Source organism: Eublepharis macularius, chromosome 6 (genome assembly GCF_028583425.1).
Source record: "Eublepharis macularius isolate TG4126 chromosome 6, MPM_Emac_v1.0, whole genome shotgun sequence".
NCBI lineage: Eukaryota > Metazoa > Chordata > Lepidosauria > Squamata > Eublepharidae > Eublepharis > Eublepharis macularius.
The window spans coordinates 13,786,167-13,805,899 of NC_072795.1; the positions used below are offsets into that span (position 1 = coordinate 13,786,167).

At 43.6% G+C, this 19,733-nt stretch overlaps 1 protein-coding gene across 2 annotated transcripts; it reads left to right on the forward strand.

The window, feature by feature from the left end:
- The first annotated feature begins 4,319 nt into the window (after positions 1-4,319).
- On the forward strand, positions 4,320-19,733 carry HRG (histidine rich glycoprotein). Of its 2 annotated transcripts, XM_054982243.1 has the most exons (8): positions 4,320-4,820; positions 7,146-7,256; positions 9,432-9,519; positions 11,700-11,866; positions 14,199-14,291; positions 16,292-16,381; positions 18,684-18,808; positions 18,854-19,732. In XM_054982243.1, the coding sequence occupies exons 1-8, from the start codon at positions 4,623-4,625 to the stop codon at positions 19,554-19,556; spliced, it is 1,575 nt and encodes a 524-aa protein (XP_054838218.1). In that variant the 5' UTR covers positions 4,320-4,622; the 3' UTR covers positions 19,557-19,732. The 2 variants fall into 2 exon arrangements, with proteins under 2 accessions (XP_054838218.1, XP_054838216.1); XM_054982241.1 differs by having other exon boundaries at positions 18,684-19,733.

Here is a 19,733-nt window from a genome sequence, read left to right on the forward strand (position 1 = left end):
CAATGAGTCAATCTCCACTTTGTTCTGTTGCGCAAGAGCCTTGGCTTCCGATGCAATGCCTGCCACCAATTTAACCTCTGAGCCCAAATTTCTCATTTCTGCTGTTAGCTCAGTTAAAGAAGTTTGTATTTTGGTCTGGGAGTCAAGCATTAGTGCTTGAAATTGTGCCAGTTGTTCTGATAAGCCTTTCACAGTAGCCGCCATGTTATCTGTCTCGGCTCGTCCTCCCTTCCCTTTTAAAACTAAACAAGTTCTGTTATCCTCTCACCTATTCTTTTCACCAAGCTTCTTCTTGTTGTGCCAGACGTCTCATAAATCAGTTTCAGCAGTTTCAATCAGCAGTTTACATTCTTTTAAAGCTGTTAACTTGGATGTCCTCGGGAGAGTGGAGACAAGGCGTCCAAACGCTAGCGCGTGCGCATTGCCCTTTCGAGGGTAAAAATGGTTGTAACCGTAGATCCTTGTCTCCTTGGCACAACTTGAGAAGATTCTGAGCCTCGGGGACCGGGAGAGACATACGGATCGAACAAAGGGTCCCGGGGCGGGACAGCTTTGGAGTCCGTTTGATCCGGTTGAGGCATTGGAAAGATGATTGGTAACAAAATGTCAGAACTGTGGCTAGATAAAATCCTTACTCCAGTCTGCCTTCTGCAATTAGACAAAAGTCCATTGTTTCCAAAAAGCATTTAATGAAGAAAAAGATTATTATAGTCCACTGGCCTGAATGCAATATCCAGGTTGGTACATATGCATTGTTACCAATGCCAGGCAAAGCAAGAGATACATATTAAGTATCATAGCTGACCCATCCTCCCCCCACAGTTCTCAAAATATTCCCTTTGAAGCTGCAAAAGCGAAAGCTTCCCCAAGGCCGGTTCTTGGTGGAACGTCGGTAGCCAAAACAATGCTGGTCTGAGAGATAGCTGCCTGGGAACCTCTGCACCTGGGGAAGAAAGCACTGAACACTGAATATGGAGTCGGTTAAGCATAAGTATACAAAAGAGCATTCTGATCCTGACAACCTCCAGTGTCAAAGTGAAAATATGGCAGCCACTTTATATCTAATGATATAAGAAAGGGCTATTATGATACTGCTCACCAATATAGTGCCATTTTAGATTATCTAGGCAACTGCATTTGTCCAGGCAATCCAAAATGGCTCCCAAGATCTTGTGAGGTAATCTTGTGAGATCTTGGCATTTTAAAACCCTTTTTATTTAGGTTTGCAAAGGGCCCCAGAGGCCAATTCGGGGGGGTAGGGGGCTGGAGGGCAGTGAGGTACTTACCTCCCTCACATGTGCTTTACACAAGCGTGCTCTAGCACTCCACCATTGTGCCAGAAAATGACATTGTTTTCCAGAATGAGGAGCCACTAGGTATGCTAAAGCCAAGTTCAATGGAAATCACCTCTTTGGACGATGGAGGAGCCGTGGGCCACATTGAAGCCAAGCTCAGTAAAAATTGCCTCCAAGTGGATGATTTCCACTGATCTCAGCTTCAGTGCACCCAGAGACTCCTCTGTCACCAACACAATGGGGGGACATAGGTGTGCACGCACACTCTACTTCCCCCTGTTACCCCCCACTAGCCAGGTGAGTGGGGCCAGAGGCAGCAGGTGAAGGCAGGTATTTCCCTGCCCCAGACAAGGGGGATGGCAAGCCTATTTATATTTTATTTTACTCCTGACATTTTTTTAAAATTTAATATTTGTATGCCAAAAAAAAAAATCTTGCTGAAATCTCTCTCCTTGACACTATTGTGCGGGCTTTTTGCTCCACACTCTATGGCCAGGTTCAGCATTAGGTATATAAATAAAACTGCAACAGTTTGCCATTAGGAACACAAAAAAACACATCCCAAAGCTTGCTGAAATAAATAAGTTTTGACAATCTTCCTAAAAGCCGCGAAGGGAGGGAAACAAGCTTACCTCATGGGGGAAGGGCATCCCATAATGTTGGTAACAGCCAAGAAAAGAATCCCTAATACAGACGGCAGGGCTTGGTAGTATAATATCTCTGTTGCATGCACAAGATCCTGGGTTTCCAGTTAAAAGAATCTGGTGATGGGAAGTGGAAGACATTTTTGGGGGGGGGGACCCTGGAAAGCCACTGAGACAACCAGAGCAGACAGTACTGACCTTAATGGGCCAACGGCCTGACTCAGTATAAAGCAGCTTCATGCGTTCAACATATTGCAAGGCTCTACCCATGACGCCACACCAAGTTGGGCCTCTCCAGATGATCTCAGTACTCAGAGAGGTTTATATTAGAGAAGGTGATCTTCGGGTAGCCTGTTCCCAAATCATTTCAGGCTTTAAAAATTGAAAACGGTACTTTGAAATGTTACTGGAATCAAATGCCATTGCATGAAACTAGGGGCCAAGCTACAAGTGATGAATGACACTTGAATGGCAAGTGAACAGACTCGCGTGCATTCCTCCCTGTTCACTTGTGCTCCACTTGATCACATAGTGAACAGGGAGGAATACACGTGCGTCTGTTCACTTGCCGTTCAAGTGTCATTCATCACTTGTAGCTTGGCTCTAAGTGTAACATCATTCCAGCAGGCAGCACAACTCAACCAAGTTGCCATATTTTGGATGAATGGACATTTCCAAGAACTCTTCGAAGGCAGCCCCATATGGATGGCATTACAGTAGTCTAGTCTGGATGCAACCAAGGCATGTGTAACTATAGTTAAGTCACTGGCCCATCATTTGCATTAGCTGTTTCATTTGGTGCTATCCTGATTAGGCCAGGTATAGAGACAAGAAAGACAGAAAAGCAGCTCCAACCAACCTTCCTTCCCTTCCTCCCCTGTTCTTAGCCACCAAAAACAGAAGCAGGCACACGCACACACATACATGCCAGGTAGTGTAGCCACCAGCCTGTCCCCTGAGGTCACAGACAGAGGAAACAAGCAAACGCCACCAGGTTATGATTATACCAAGAAATCAAAGCATTCACAGTTCGAGGCAACACAGCTTTATTGGATAAAAAGAGAAGGGATGCAAATGCTTACATAAACTGAAAGACAAAGAGGAGACACAGAGAGATGAAATTTGCAGACAGCTCCAAAATAAACAAAACCTAATACTTCACAGTCCCTGAATTCTCATTCGCTCAAGATGAAATTGAGAAGCCTCTCTTCCACTCCCATGTGTGCAAACAGCTCTCTGATCCCATGCCTACTCCACAAAAATGCGCCACAGAATTTCTTGCTGGCTAAGAAGTCGTTAAGGTTAGATCTTGCTTCAAGATTGGGCTGCTACTTTGATGAGCAGTTGTTCAATTCCTGCATCAGGGGAGAATGGCCAAAGGGAGTCTTGGAGCAGAAGATGTTTTCACACCTTTGACACAACTGAAGAACTCAGACACCATTAGCTGATGGATTGTTCCTGAGAGAACAGGTGCTGGCTAAATGAGCTAATCTTCTCTGGGGAGGAAATGTACAAACCACGAGGAAAATTACTGAGAGTAAGACAGGAAACATAGTGACAGTGGTAGACACAGAAAACCCAGTTCTTGCATTGGCTCAAACAAAGTTCAACCCTCAGGCTGAAATTCCCAAGAATTCTGCCCTAAAGCATAGAAAGGAATGAGTATATACCAAGTTGGACCAGATTTGTGCTGTACAAAACTGAAAAAAAAATTGTCAAAGATTTGTAGGGAAAAGCCAGAAATATAAAATGACCACCGTAAGCTAAAAAGCAAAGCAAACATGTATCTGAACCAAAGTTGCACATATTTGTTCCCTGAGAGCCAAGCAACAAGTGACGAATTACACTTGCATGGCAAGTGAACAGACTCACATGTATTCCTCCCTGTTCGCTTGCCATTCACTTGTAGCTTGGCTCTCCGTGTAACCATTTACCTGCTTATATCATGGATAGAGCCTGTTCCTTTAGCTGGCTTGGGTGCTGCTGACCAATCCTAGCCCTCATTCTCTGCTGCTTACGTCACCCTCAGGAACTGGTTGGTTTACAGTGCAGTCCTAAGAAGAGTTACTCCAGTCTAAGCCCATAATGGGATTAGACTGGAGTATCTCTTCTTAGAACTGCACTCTTAGTCGAGAAGGATTGCCGGGTCATGGGATCGAGAGAGTCAGCCGGTCAGATTGTTTTGCTGGAGAGATGAATAAGATTTTCTGGGCTCGTCATCTTGTATAAGGTAAGCAGAAATTATGCATATGAAAAGTAAATTAGAAAATTAAAGTAAGCCTATCTGGTATTATAATTAATGATAATATTGCTTGTTGCAGGGCCATGGCTTTCAAGCTGCAGATTGCAATCCAGTCACTGTACTGTCCAACCGGTCGGAACTGAATTCCTTTTGCAAGAGGAACAAATTGGGGGGGAAATCCAGAAGCTTGGTAGACTGGAAGAGTCATTGAACTTGGCTTCCCCGCGATATTTTGCAAGCAAGAAGCAGTTGTCTAATTGCACTCAGAGGAACTACCTGTTCATCGTTAATCATTCCTTTTCTGTTTGCTTTACCTACGTAGGAATCAAGGCAATCGCTTTAGTTACACAGATGCCACAACTCACTATGACTGGAAGGGCTTTTCTGATGTAAACTCGGTAAAGAGGTGAAGTACAGGAGCCCTCCTGTGTCGCAGTTCCAATGGAGCTGCTATCATCCTTCGTGTTCTGCATCATTTTGCTCTGTTCGAATGCCCAAAACCAGTCCTTTGTGGCTTCCGCAGACTGCAATGACACAGAAGAGGATGCAGGGGTGGCCCTCGACTTGATCAATAAACATCGCAGGGATGGCTACATATTCAGCTTGCTGCGGGTTGCGGATGCTCATGTTCAATATGTTGTAAGTATCACTGTTGCGGTTGGCTTGAAGGTTGGTATCTTCAGCTTATACACTGACTTAGCAATGAGGCTGCCCTGGACCATGTCCGAGCAGCTGAGCTTACTTACCTATGCAGAGATCTGGCCCACTGTTTACATTACAGTCTATCTGATGTATTAACTATATTTTGATCTCAGCTTTCCTGGAAGGAGCACGAGGTGGCAAATGTTGTTTTCTCTACCCCCAACTTATCCTCAACAACAACCCTGTAAAGTTGGCGAGGCTGAGAGAGAGAATGAATGACTGGCCCAAATTCACCAAGAATGCTATATGGCAGAGTGGGAATTTGAATTCAGATCTTCCAGTTCTAAATCAGACATTCCAACCACTACGTTCCACTACCTCCTATCTTTGAATTTACACAAAATAAATGTTGTGATAAATTCTTTAAAAAAAATACTTCTCTCTAAAGTAGCAACTTCTAATTTTTTCTCATGTAGTAGCTGTTTAAAATAAGGAACTCCATAAGTTGGTAAGCTTGAAGTCATGATTGCCTTTTAAGAATGCAGAAAATGGCACCAAGTCACAACAGACTTATGGGAACTCCATCAAGGAGTTTTCAAGGCAAGAGGGGTAGAGTTGTTTAGCCATTGCCTTCCTCCATGTAGTAACCCTGGACTTCTTTGGTAGCCTCCCATAATCATTGCCAACCCTGCTTAAGTTTCCAAGCTTGACATGACCATGCTATCCTGTTCTATGTAAACGGCTACTGCCTACTAAATCAGTTCAAAAATAGCCATTGCTGAAGTAAAGGAGGTATGGCAATCCCCCCACCTCCTGTTCTTCACATGGAAATCACTTGCACATGGAAATCTCTTCACATGGAAATCACTTGCACATAATCAGATCACATGAATGACATCCTGGAAACCTCTTAACATTGAACTGAAATTGTGCAAAAACCATAAAGAATTTTAATTTGACTTTTAAATTTCAAATTCTGCAATTACACACACACACCTGGGGCATAACCCAGCCCAATGTGAGTACTTTCAGGTCCTGTTGGTTTCACACATCTCTTCCACTGAAATAATCAACAACCTGATTTGTGCTGCCATTGCGGCAGCCAAGCCTCTGACACTAATTAGCTGAACTCTTGTGATGCTACAGAATATGCATGAATATTCTAACTCCTCAGAAAACCAATAGATGTTCAATGTTCAACTTCTATGAAAAAGAGGTAGTTCATCAAAACAAAATATGATTTTTTTTAAAAAATGGTGAACCAAGTCAATATTATTATTATCCCCATAATACAGCTGGGGAGCTGGGGCTGAGAGGAGTGGCTTTCCCAAGGCCGCCTGCTGAGCTCATGGCCGTCATGGGAGTCGAAGCAGCACAGTGCTGATTCACAGCCCAACCACTTAACCACTATGCTACAGCAGCTTTCTGAACTGTTGCTAAATTTTTGAATGTATATAAAATTTCATTTCACTGGTAGTAATATGTTATCACTACCAGGTTCAGCACCGCAAGGAAACAGTTAAAAGAAATGCATTGGCACAGGGATAAGGACTGTAGACTATACTACTGCATACTCTCAGTTGCTGTAAGTAGGCTCCTACTGGATAGTTCCCTGTTGTTTAATATGTGGTATCAATCTGCTTATGTTTTGTTTCTGCATTTTTCCCCCAACTCCGAATCAGGTTTCTGCTTCTTTTCAAATTTCTGCTATCCTTACCCTTTTGTATGGTTTAGGGAATGCCCCAGCCGATGCTTATATTGACTTACGTTAGGTGATCCACCTTGGCCGTTTCCGCACATGTTGAATAATGCACTTTCAATGCACTTTAGCAATCCTTTGGAAGTGGATTTTTTGTTTCACACGTGAAAACCCAGTTCCAAATGATCGCTAAAGAGCATTGAAAGTGCATTCTCCAACATATGTGGAAGCAGCCCTTGAGTCTCAAACAGAAAGACAGACTATAAAAACATAAATAAATAATCAAAAGTGTTGGCTTTCCCAGCATTGATGGAAAATACTCAAGAACAGGACTTTGTGGGTTAACTGCTAATTTAAATAAATCAGCTTGTTCCTTCATACCCACGGCTATTAATGGAGGGGGGGGCACAAATTCTTAGGGGCCTTTCTCATCCCATCAGAGGGCAATCCGTAGAGTTGAACAAGTCATGTATTTGGCTGTATGTTTAGGTTTAGGTTGTATGTTTTGAGCAGGTCCAGAAGGAATCTTTGCTTGGGTGGCCGTGGTGACTCTCGGCAGCCCTGATTATGCCAAGCATCTTCTATGCAGAAGCAATTTGATGTGTTTCATTCCTTCTATCCAGGAAAATGCATCCATCTTTTACTTCACTCTGGATGTGCTGGAAACAGAATGTCCTGTTATATCCAGGAAACACTGGGCGTCTTGTGAACTCGGATCATTCCTAGGCACCTCGGCAAGTAGCAATGTCTCTCTTTCTTCTACTATGCATAATATTGACACTCTCCTTCTCTGGGGATCAGTGCTTTGGAGCTAAAATGCTGCCATAAAAGATCAAGGCAGCCAGCTATGAACATACAACATGCATGGTTGTTGTGGATTTTCCGGGCTGTATAGCCGTGGTCTTGTCATTGTAGTTCCGGACGTTTCGCCAGCGAAACATCCGGAACTACAATGCCAAGACCACGGCTATACAGCCCGGAAAATCCACAACAATCATCATTCTCCGGTCGTGAAAGCCTTCGACAATATACAACATGCACTTTGCACATTATCTTTGGAAGGCACGAGAGCTCAGAGCTTCCAATATTGGACATGAGAAAAACAGGTACATTCAATTGACATTCTGACCCAGAGTTCCCAGAGCACAAGGCTAGAGTGCTTCCCATTCCACCAAAAATACAAAATAGAGGAGAAAAATGTACCCGGGCTGCTCACCCTCCCTTTCCCCTCCTGTACGACAATCAGGGCTTTTTTTCTGGGAAAAGAGGTGGTGGAACTCAGTGGAGGAACTCAGGACCGCACAATGACGTCACTTTGGGTCAGCTGGAACAAGGGGGAGTTCTTTAAAGTTTAAATGACCCTTGGCGAAAATGGCCAGTGGCCCCGCCCCCTGATCTCCAGACAGAGGGGAGTTTAGATTGCTCTCCGCGCCGAGGGCAATCTAAACTCCCCTCTGTCTGGAGATCAGGGGGCGGGACCACTGGCCATGTGACCATTTTCAAGAGGTGCTGGAGCTCCATTCCACCACGTTCCAGCTGAAAAAAAAGCCCTGATGACAATCAATGCACAGAAAGCAGTTTCCACATATGTAACCAATCTGGACGTAGTTTATGGTTACCCACCAGCCAGATGTAGTTTATAGTTACCCACAAGCCAGAAAAAGAAATGACCTGGCCAGTTTTCATTTGCATTCAGTCCAGTTGCCAGAATAGGAAAGGGTAAGGGAAAGGCCAGGTATTTTTAAGCTGCTTACTTTCGATGAACAGATGGCTTTTATGCTAAGCGCGGCTACCAGATCTGTTGAAACCCACAGGAGCTCCTACCATTAAACCAATCTCTGGAACCATTCTGTTCTCCGCATTCCGAACACGACAACGGTTTATTTCAAGAGTTGGTAACGCACAGCCCTACCTACATCACAATGTCCACCTGTTCTTATGGGACAAATAGGGTGTATCTTTTAATTGAGAGGAGCATGAGGATCCCACTAGCTGGAACTTGCCGACAATGGCACAAAACTAGAGCTGAGTCAGAGCTTTCAACATCAGACTTGTAATTTGATGCCCTGTTGTCAACTGTCAGAATCAGGTATGACCTGGGCGTATACTCAGAACAAATTCTTGCAAGATGTCACTGGGACAATCCAGATAAACTTATTCCTGGACAGTTTACAGGATCAGACTCATCCACTTTTCTGGGTTTCATTTTAATATCCTTGAGATAATATTTGGCGGGGGGAAAGTGAACTCGTATTTTAATTTAAAAAAAAACAAATTTCAAGTTAATATGAAACTTCATTTCCATGCCACTGCATCCTGAGTTTTATCAGTGGCATAATTCAACTCTGCTCAATTCCTATTGCAGACATTTAGATTTTTACAGGATGCAACACCACCATTTGGCAGCAGAACATAGTTGGGAGTTAAAAACCATGTATAGCATCCTGAAGGAGGGCAGAATAAAAATGTATGGCTTTATATCTGCTCTTGATGGGCTGGATCCACTGCAGAGTTTCCGTGGGCATAATGGCCACTTGTGACGCATGCCTTTCTTGGCTTGCCTTTCCCAAAATATCCCTCGGAATCCTGTTCCTAAGGATCACAGCCCCCCAGGAGACTGATTGGCGGCTGCATTTTGGACAGCCCACCGAACAGATGAGCCAAGAGAGTTACATTATGTGGAAGGGAGTCCTTATACCCCTGGAAACGCTGCAACTGGATCTGCTACACTTCATATAGAAGGTTCTGGGTGTTCAAAGAGGATAACATTAATCTTTTTTTTTTAACCTGTAAATCCTTACACTTACTGGGTTAGTAAAACAGACGTTAGTAATAGCAGAAGTAGCCTCGCGAATTGTTTTCTTTGGAAATGCACCTTGGATCCAATACCTGTTCTTTTCCTTTCCCAGAACTTTGGGCGATGTCATGCTGTTATCTATATCAATCGACTGTTAAGAATAACAAGGTTGTACGGGTATAACTGCACTATGAGCCCAGGTATTCCCGTTTTTTCAATGAGGCGTTTTCTAGCTCAGAAGGGAATTATATACATTAATAACAGGAGTCCCTGAGTTCGCTCACTTCCCATTGCCATCATACACACCATCTTCACTCCAGGACTGACTTCAAGGAAAACCAGTTTTTCCAGTTTGGGATGTGATGAACCCACCTTCACCCACTCCTTGGGGCAGTTTTTCAAGTTCCAGAAGGCCAACTGGCACCAAACTATGTTTGAAATGTAAAAATGCACAAGTAATACTTTAAAACATAATGCTTAGAGGAACAGGCCAAAGAAGACATCTGCATTTGGTAGGGAGCCAGGTTCACTGCATACACAGGGTCACATCCAGTGCAAAATTTCTGCTTGCACTAGCAGTCTTGCGGAAGCGGAAATGCAAGACTGCGGTAGCTGCTTGTGCTAAGTCAAATTTCTTATATCCCTTCTCCCGTTTCTGCTCGCACATGATCTTGTGCAACCAATTTGTGGGTCCTGCAAAATTCAGAGAAGAAAGCACTTTTTGCACTAGATCTTGTGCTATTGCGCTAAAGCTGTTTCTGTTTCTGCTTGCACATTTTTGGATCCATGCCATGGTGTAGAAGCGCAGGGGGGTTGAACTCATTATGTGGAATAAAAAACTGTCTGCATTGGGCCTGATGGGGTGGTTCTTTCACCCTCAAAATAGGACTGGTTCTATGGTGAGCATTTGATTGGGCAAATAAAATTGTGTTATTCATATGGATGAATCACACCTAGACATGGGCACGAACAGAAAAAAAAATGAACACCCTGTTCATCGTTCGTTGCCATCGACGAACAACGAACATGGACGAACATGAACTGTTCCCGAACGTGTTTGTTGTTCATGGGGGCCAGAACCACCCCCAACCACCCCCACTTAGCCCCCCTCCTGTCAAACCCACTTACCTGGCCCTTTAAAAATCCCTTTAAAGGGCCCTGTCCTGGCAAAAACAGCAGTATCTGTTGGCAGCTAGTTTGGGGTTACCAACTGACCTTCCCAATGTTCAATACCCACCAAATTTGTAGGGGACATAGTCCTTACTGTCCTCTGAAGACCCCCCAAGTTTCAGAGAGATTGCACCCTGGGAAAGGCATGATCCACGGGTCTCCCCCTTTGTCATCATTTTCTCTTCACAGTGGCAAAAACAGGACTCTGTGCTGGAAGTGCTTTGAAGGGTTAAAGCCAGAAGGAAAGCCAGAAGGAGTTCAGACAGAGTTCAGTCCCTGCCTCTGGTTGCCAAGGGGATTGATTGCAGGTGCCAGACTGTCTGGCTTGACAAACGGCTGATGAACGGGGCTTGCAACGACCACTTGTTCGTTTAGAATGGAACCTCACGAACAGCTTGTTCATGAACAAATGAACGGGCTGTTCGTGGGTTTTTTCCGTTCGTAATGCTGTTCGTGCCCATGTCTAATCACACCACACTAATATGGCTCCCACATGACTGGCACACTTGTCAAGGGAACCGATAAAGCTTTACTTTTCAATACTGACTGCAGTAAGCAGAATGAAGTGAGGAAGCGGTAATAGTGTCCTGAAGAAGTGGAATCAACTGTACCCAAATAGGTTGCGGGTAGGAGGGGGCATATTTTTAAATGCTTCCTTGTATAACTCCCACACACACACATATGCACTCTGCTAATAGAAAATTAGCACAGCAGAGAACTTACTGGACTAGAACTTTTCCTCCCTGATGTGCTAGATTTATTTTTTTAACCAGCAATGGCAAATCTCACCTCACCTGCCCCTTCAAGTATATGCTCAAGTAGTCTGGATTTGCCAAGAGAATGGATAGCCCAATGAAAGTGTCAACTCAAGAGTCTCTTTCTATGAGGAAAGGCTGAAAAGACTGGGACTTTTCAGTTTAGAAAAGAGATGACTAAGGGGAGCCATGATAGAGCTTTATAAAATTATAGAAGGAGTAACCAGAGAACTTTTTCTCCCTTTCCCGTAATACTAGCACTTGAAGGCATCCAATTAGCCTGATGGGCAGACAAGAGGATATACTTATTTACAAGATGGATTAAGATATGGAATTAATAGCCAGAGGATATAGTGATGGCCAAATATTGGATTTATTTTCACCGAGCTCTAGTTTACACACATGGGATCCTTAAAACCCATGGTACAGTCTTAATAACCATGCACTTTTCACAGTTCCACCACCATTATATGAATGCAAGCGATGTCCGGTGAGAATAATAGTCTTAGAAAATGTTCAGCAGTACACAGAAGAAGCTGAGAGGATCCTAGAGAAACACAATCAAGACAGCAACCAGACCTACCATTTCAAAGTGGATAAAGTCACAAAAGTTTTAATGGGGGTATGTATTAAAGTTACGCTCTGAGATGCCCAGCCAGAATCACATCCAAACTCCCTTGAATACTTTACTACCAATATGCTATTGGTAATCGTTCGCAACTGGATTGGCTTATCCACAGAGAACATCCCAGTTGTGAAGGTTTGCTATACTGCCATGATAGCAGTGGATACAGCCCAGATAAGAATTATTTTGTTCCTAGAGCCACAAACTGTCCATAGCCCCATTTACATGTGATAGGCAGTTTGCAGAACTCTGCAGGCACAAAAAAAGACTCCTCCGTTTGCTATCAATGGGATTTATGTTGCTATGACTACATAACGTGGCAGTTTTAATCATGTAGGTTGCCCAGATATTTTAGGTATCCCCCTACTAAGGCTGCAGTTTGGCACCCTGACACTAGCAAAGGAGCTACTGGTTGCTTCCACCCCAGCGGTTTTCTCTCTTTTGGCATCCAAACTGCACTCAGGAAGGATGCAGGTCTAGTAGCACCTTTAACTAGAATTCCAAGGTATGAACGTTCAAGCATCAAATCTCCCTTCATTAGATATGAAGATACGAGTCCTCATATCTGATAAAAGGAGCTTTGACTCTTGAAAGCTCGTACCTTGGAAATCTAGTTGGTCTTTAAAGTGCTATTGCACCTGGATCTTTTTATTCTACAGCAGACCAGCACAACTACCCATCTGAAAAAAAATTAGTATTTGCTCCAGAGTTATCAATTTTAAGAAGACTTTAAATAGCCCTGCAGTGGTGCAGCAAGGGAAAAAATGCACGGCCAGTGGTGGCTAATAGAGTACAGAAAATTCCTAAGTGGAAGCTCCATTGCTGATGAAAATGTTTCTGCATTTGCAGTGGCAATGAATCCAAAACAGAGAACCTTCACTGATATGATCAGAATGGCCCTTATGGCCGGTGCTTTCCTAAATTACATGGGAGGCAACCATTAGGAAAGAATTCTGTGTCAGCAACCAAACCACAGTGGGAACATGTAAAGGGTGTCCACTCTTCTTATTCCAGTGAGTAAGGCAAAATGGGGAAATGGCTAGGATGGGGTCTACAACCTGCAGCTCCAGAGCCAAATGTTGCTCGGTATGGACTCAGATACAGCTTTTTGAAAAGAAAATGAAGCCTTTATATTTACATATATTGGACGGGATGGTGGAATGCTAGAATAATCAGTATGTAAAGGGAATGCCAGACAAATATTTGTATGGGACTAAAAGGTTTTTTAGAGATGCCTTATAGAAAAGAATATGATAGAGGTGAATGGGCACCAGCAAGCCAAGTGCCAACCATGTACAGATTTATGCCAGTGCACTGAAACAATTGCACAGGGTGCTCCCATGTGTATTTATTAGTAATTGTGAGACCTTGTGCGTGCCACTTCTTAATAAAGGGCTCACAAGAACAGTGTTTTAGATGGATTATTTTTAAAAACTTGTTAATTATCAGTAACGTTCGATTGTGTAGTTCCAGTTGTGCAAATGCACTTTCTTGTACTGTCTCTTTATTCCTCTGATTTTTGACATTGACTGGCTCTTGAATTATTAAAGGCTTTCTACCCCTGTGCTGGTGGGAGATCCCCATGCAGGCTACAGGCTGGCCTTGGTTACTTTATGCTCATAACAAAGCCAGTGAAAGCCCCAGCAATTCCCAAATGGGAGGGTAGAATCATATTAAACTTTCGATGGCTACTAAATCAGTCCTTTAACAAATTAATTCTGGATCAGTTTGTACAGGGGCGGATCACCCAACACTAATTGCCTCAATTTTTACAGGCTCGGGTGTCCTTGTGCCATTAAAGCCACTGGACAAGCTGAAAGTAATCAGAGGAAATTTTCTTCCTCCGTTAATCTCTATGCCAGGAACTTTTTGTAGGCTACAATTCTGTCCATCTGGATGCTGTTAAAAGCTCGGGAAGATCCTCAACATTGGGAGGAGGGGGTCCTTCAACCAGTAAAGTTTACCCTGTAGTAAAGTTTAGCCTGCAGAAGATGGGGGAGAGGGGACATGGCGGGTGCTCTTTGGCAATGGTGTGATATCATTTCTGGGAAAACCTCAAAGTGACATCACACCTCTCTAGGAATCATTAGAAACTCCATGGTTTTACCATGGATTTTCTATGGTTCCTAGAGAGGCATGATGGCCATTTTTTAATTTTTCTCCCACTGCCTCTCTGAGCGGCAGTGGGAAACAAGAGGTGAGAGTAGGGAATCTCCACTGGGGGACATGGTAACCCTATCCTGCAGTGATAGGCAAGGATACCAGATAAGTGGGCCTGATTGTTGTTAAAACATTCAGTTATTCTCTCAAATAAATTTGTTCAATGCAGGTAGCAGATCGCACTGCATATCGTGTGGAATTTACCATAAGGGAGACAACGCGCCCCAAAACCAGGTGTGAATTTCTTCATGATAGACAAATGGTAAGTGGAGAGCTAAATGAGGTCTAGTGAATAGGGAATCAATAGGCAATCAAAGGCACCAAACTAGCCATAAATTACCAAAAACAATTTCCTAGGAAGATAAATTATAGCATCTCAACAATTTTGACTAGAAATGCTTCGGGCATTTTGGGCTCCCTGCTTTGTTGTTAGAATTTTAAAGGGTGACAAGTGTTTTTTCATGTTTCTCTTTTTAAAGGCTAACAAAAAAAGGAGGGAACCTGGTTTCCAATAGCAAAATGGAGAGAAGGGTGACAGATTAAGGGTTAAACCTGCTCTCCCTTTCCTGATTAAACCTGCTTTCCCTTGCCTGCACAGCTCCAAAGCAAACTGAGGCTGCTGCACAAGATTGCAATTTGCATTTTATAGACAGAACAAACACCATGATCTTTGTCTCGATTGTCTGAGCTCTGAGAGCCAGCATGGTGTCAATCTGGGTTCAGAAACCATACTGGGGGGCTGCTGTCCCCCAGTCCCCTGTTTTTGCTGCTGTCATAGGCCAAACAGCCTGACTCTCATAGGCTTCCATGCCAAACAGCCTGCAACCATTTTGAAAACGGGGACGTCTGAAGTCAAGGGGGAAAGCCGCCAGCGTTCGGTGAGTGGGCCGTCCCTTGAAGGACCTGTGGAAACGACTATAGTTTGGCCCTGAGACAACCAATTCTCCTTCAGTCTCTGTGAAAATGTAGTAAATAGGAGCAGGTACATGTGGCACACACACAGAAGGGAGGAGTTTGAAGCGAGTAGGACAGATGTGGAGTGGAACTGTTGGTGGCCCCAGGTCCTAAATTAAGCCCAACTGGATTAGTACTGGGAAGGGAGAAGCAGGCTTGGGGAGGGAGCATGTACATGTTTTGAAGTTCTTATTCCTAACAAAAAATTAAAACCTGTACAATGTGACTCTTGAAGTAATGAATGCCACCCCCTCCTCCCCCAGGTAGTGAGATGCCTTAGCTCCAGGCTAACAACGCATGCCAGATGCTGAGCAAAGGATGCCATCAAAATCACACAAAGGAGGAAAGAGGTGGCAGTGATTAAGGGTCTCCTTACACAGTACACAATCCACATGGATTCTGTCAGCTTGGGTCTCTTTTATGCTCGCTAATATAGGTGGCGAGGAGTCACACCATCCTCGCATAAAGAGGCTGGAAAGAGCAGGGAGGCTATTCTCCCTATTCTTTCCTCCAATTAATATGGAAATTACTTGCCAAGCCAGAGCCAAATGAGCAATACTTCAAGTGCTACCTCTGTTTTACCTTTTTAGCATCAAACACAGAGATATAGATACCACATATAGGTATTTTTTTTAAAAAATGCTGTTATTTTATGGAAGATGATGAGTTCCAAAAGTACTCTAGCAGGAAACAGGGATTCAACTCCATCACAAGAAGTCCCCTCAATGTCTGTAATTACAGTATGAACCACTGGTAATTAGAGGATAAAATAATGACACCATCAACTAGCAACAATCAGTTAAATAAAAGTCCAGTGGCCCCTTAAAGACTAACAATAATAATATAAATTTATATATTTCAATATTAATTGCTCAGGTAACCAGCGGGCGTTTGCTTTATTTTGCTATAACAAACTAGCACAGCTACCCCTTTGCAATTAACATTCAGTTGCAGGCAAATATGAGTTGGTCATTCGATCACTCGTTATTCAGTTTTTTAAAAAACAGGAAGCCAGATGCAGGCCCAGGAGCAAAGGATAAAGCGTACCCCAAGATGGTGTAATGTGTAATGAGACCCTCAATCGCCCAGTCTGTAAAATGGGAACGATCACTGCCTAACAGGGAGTTTGCAAAGATTTGTGGAGAATGGGATGAAACACACACGTGTCTCGAGTGTGCCTCCCAATGAGGCACACTTTTGTTTTTTCAAAGCTGTGTCTCCATCCCTGCTTGCCCTCAAAAAGTGTCCCCCAACATCAGTTCTTCGTTCGATGCCAGAGGACAAATATATTTTTCTTTCCCTGGACAGCATACCGGGTTCTGTATAGGCAGAGTACTTAATGGCACAAAAGACCCTGAAGGTGTTGAAGTAGAGACCTGTGAAATCTACGATATCCCTGTAAGTGGACTATTTGCTTCAAATTTTTGCATTTCTCATCTGGAGAGTAGATGCATTTTAAGCAGGTATATTGGCAGATAGGAATTCCAGCTAGTTGTATACCTTTTCATAGCAAAAGCAGTTTGTGAAGCTGCACGAAAGGCAAATGGTCAAGAAAAGCAGATCTAAAGACACACACACAGAGAAACTGGAAAAACTAAAATCAAATTCACTTCATCGGAGCCAGTAAGATCTAGTTATAAACATCTGCTGAACATCTTAATAAATCCAATTCAATTCTGTGTTCAGCAATGAAGCCTCTGGTTTAAGCTTTTGAGATGGTGCAGAATGTCCAGAGACAAGGATTCCATCTCTCAAGGAATAAGACTGTTAGAATGTTTGCAGTCCATCTTCTTTGAGGGAAGGAAAAGTGGATTGTTATTCTGGGAGGTACAACTTCACAAAGGCTCTAGGGAAGAGTTGGTGAAGGAAATGCAGGTATGACAAAAAGAATGCAGAAGCTAGGGAATTTCATTTCATCAAGGGGGCAAATAGAAGTGAACACCCTGAAGAAACTTACAGAGCCTGGCAGTCAGGATTCCAAATCTTATGGAGGGAGGACAGGTGTGCTAGAAGTCTGCCGAATGACAGCTCTGTTATCACTGCAGCATTGAGGCTTATCCTCCATAAATAGATGGCAAGGGTCATGAAGCGGTGAAGAAGGGCACACTTATTGACAGTTCATATTTCTGTGGTTGTTCTGCTACTTCAGGTGAGGGTATGGTCTGTGGGATAGTAAATAGATTCTAGACTACAGTATAGTTTAAGGTGAAGGGAATCATTTTCCCTGCACTTTCCTTGCTTCAGCTCTCCATGGCTGCCACTGGAGGACTGAGGGAGGGCTTTTGGAGCAGCAGATCGGTAATACCTATATCATTAGATTGTTATAACAATGTATTACAATAATATACTCGTTCATAACTTTTTTAAAAAAAGTAAGTCTCTAGCCTTTTTCATTGTGGAATTATAAGGAGAAAGGTACTGGCTGCACATTCTTCCTTATAAGTCTGCAAATAAAAGTAGCAGACACTTTTTTAAAGAAATGAAAGCTGTGAACAAGTACATTGTTGTAGTAGATCATTATAATACTATAACAAAATAGCAGTATAGACATAATCCCTCAAAAACCCTTAGGGGAGGAGGGAATGGCCTCCGGTGTTGAAGCAAGGAAAATAGCATTGATGTGGGCACGACATGAAAAAATGTGCACCTTCCCATCCACACAGTGGCATCTAAAGGTGCTTTACCTGCAACTTTCCCAAAAAGATCATATCAAACCTGGTTTGGGAAAGATTGCAGTAAAACTGGATGGTGGGAGAGAAAACAGTATGAATAGAATATGACATTAAGCGGATAACTCCCCAAAACAGCACCGCAGTAAAGAAGGCAGAGCTAAATCTCTGTGTGGCAACTGCCATTGTTTCAGGGCAGCATCGTGCAGTTACCGTGCGGTCAGAGAGCCAGTTTGGTGTAGTGGTTAAGAGTGCTGGGACTCTAATCTGGAGAACCAGGTTTGATTCCCCACTCGTCTACTTGAAGCCAGCTGGGTGACCTTGGGCCAGTCACACCTTCCCGGAGCTCTCTCATCTCCACCCACCTCACAGGTGTTTGTTGTTGTAGGGATAATAATAACACTTTGTAAACCCTCTGAGTGGGTGTTAAGTTGCCCTGAAGGGCGGTATATAAATCAAATGTTGCTGTTGTTTTTGTTATTTTTTTTTTAAAAAATTCAATTTAGTTAACCAAATAACAATTAACAACATAGTAATGTGACAACACGATACAAATTAACAAGCGAATATGACAAGGTCATCTCATAAGTCTAAAACATTGACATATTGATAAAATTATTGAGAAACAGCAAAGCTTTTTGTACCAAATATTGTTGTTGTTATAGTAAAAATAATAAGCCACTTTCTCCATGACCTAAGAGCAATTCACCAGATAAAATAAAATGGATAGATTTATAGCAGCAAAAAGAGGGGTGTTATCTGTGGAGAAACTTCTCAGTAACATTTTAAGTGGGTAGCCATGTTGATCTGCAGCAGAACAGCAAAATATGAGTCCAGGGCACCTTAGACACCAATAAGATTTTCAGGGTGTAAGTCTGAAGAAAGGAGCTGTGACTCTCAAAAGCTTATACCCTGAAAATCTTGTTGGTCTCTAAGAGGCAATTGGACTCAGTGTTCTCAGGAACGCTTTTGTTCGTTTCCCGTTCTCCTTTGTGATGCACACACCTTTCAATTGTTTCTCTTCTTGACAGCACGAAAACTCTGGGAGACATCCCATCCACCACCACCAATACGATTCGGGAGAACACCATCGCCACTGCAACGTTTCTGGGTGCAAATGCCCATTCCCAGGGCACAGACATCACCATTCACACCACCACCACCACCATCGTCCTCCCCACCACCACCATTGTCCTCCTCCCCACCACCACCATCGTCCTCCCCACCACCACCATCGTCCTCCCCACCACCATCATCGTCCTCCCCACCACCACCGTTGTCCTCCCCCCCACCATCATCATAAACATAGACACTGCCAAAGTCACTGTGGCCCTGCCGGGCCCATAGGTCCTTATAATTCCTCCAAAGAGAGCCAAGAAAAAGACTATCCTGGCGTTCCTCCTCCCCCTGGACCCCGTTACCCACCTCCACCCCCAGGCGGCCCACATCACTTTCCTCCTAGCCGATTTCCCCCACCTCCCCCTGGTCCTCCACCTCCCCCTGGCCAACCATTCTGGCCTCCCCCTCCTCATCACCCTCCAAAAGAACCCTATTTCCATCCCAATGGCTCCCAGTACGGCTACCAGCATGACCACAAGAAGAGGAAAGCATTGCATGAAATAGGTGGAGTCAGCTCCTCAGAGGAACATGTTTCGTTCCGGTCCCCTCATTCTCTCCTTGAGGTCGATTCGGTCTATCACATTCCACTGGAGAGTGAACACGACATCCTCCAAGATCCTGGTGCAGACTTCTCTTACCCTTTGCACAAGACACCCGTACCTCGGCCATTTCCAATAACCCCGTCGGAATCAGAATCGTGTCCAGGACAGCCCAAAATTGACCTGCGATTTGACCTTCTGTCTTTGTATCCTCCTCCCCCTATAAACAGAATCCATTTCCATTAAATGGAAGTGCTTATAATTAGGAATGCGTAGCTTGATTGACATCACCAATATGGTGTTACAGCCTCTGAATTACAGCCCAGAAAATTAAAGCATGTATGTGCCATTAAAAAAAAAAAAAAAGCTGTGATTTTCTTCATTTCTGGATATAAAGAAAATTGGATACATGGAAAGAAGTGC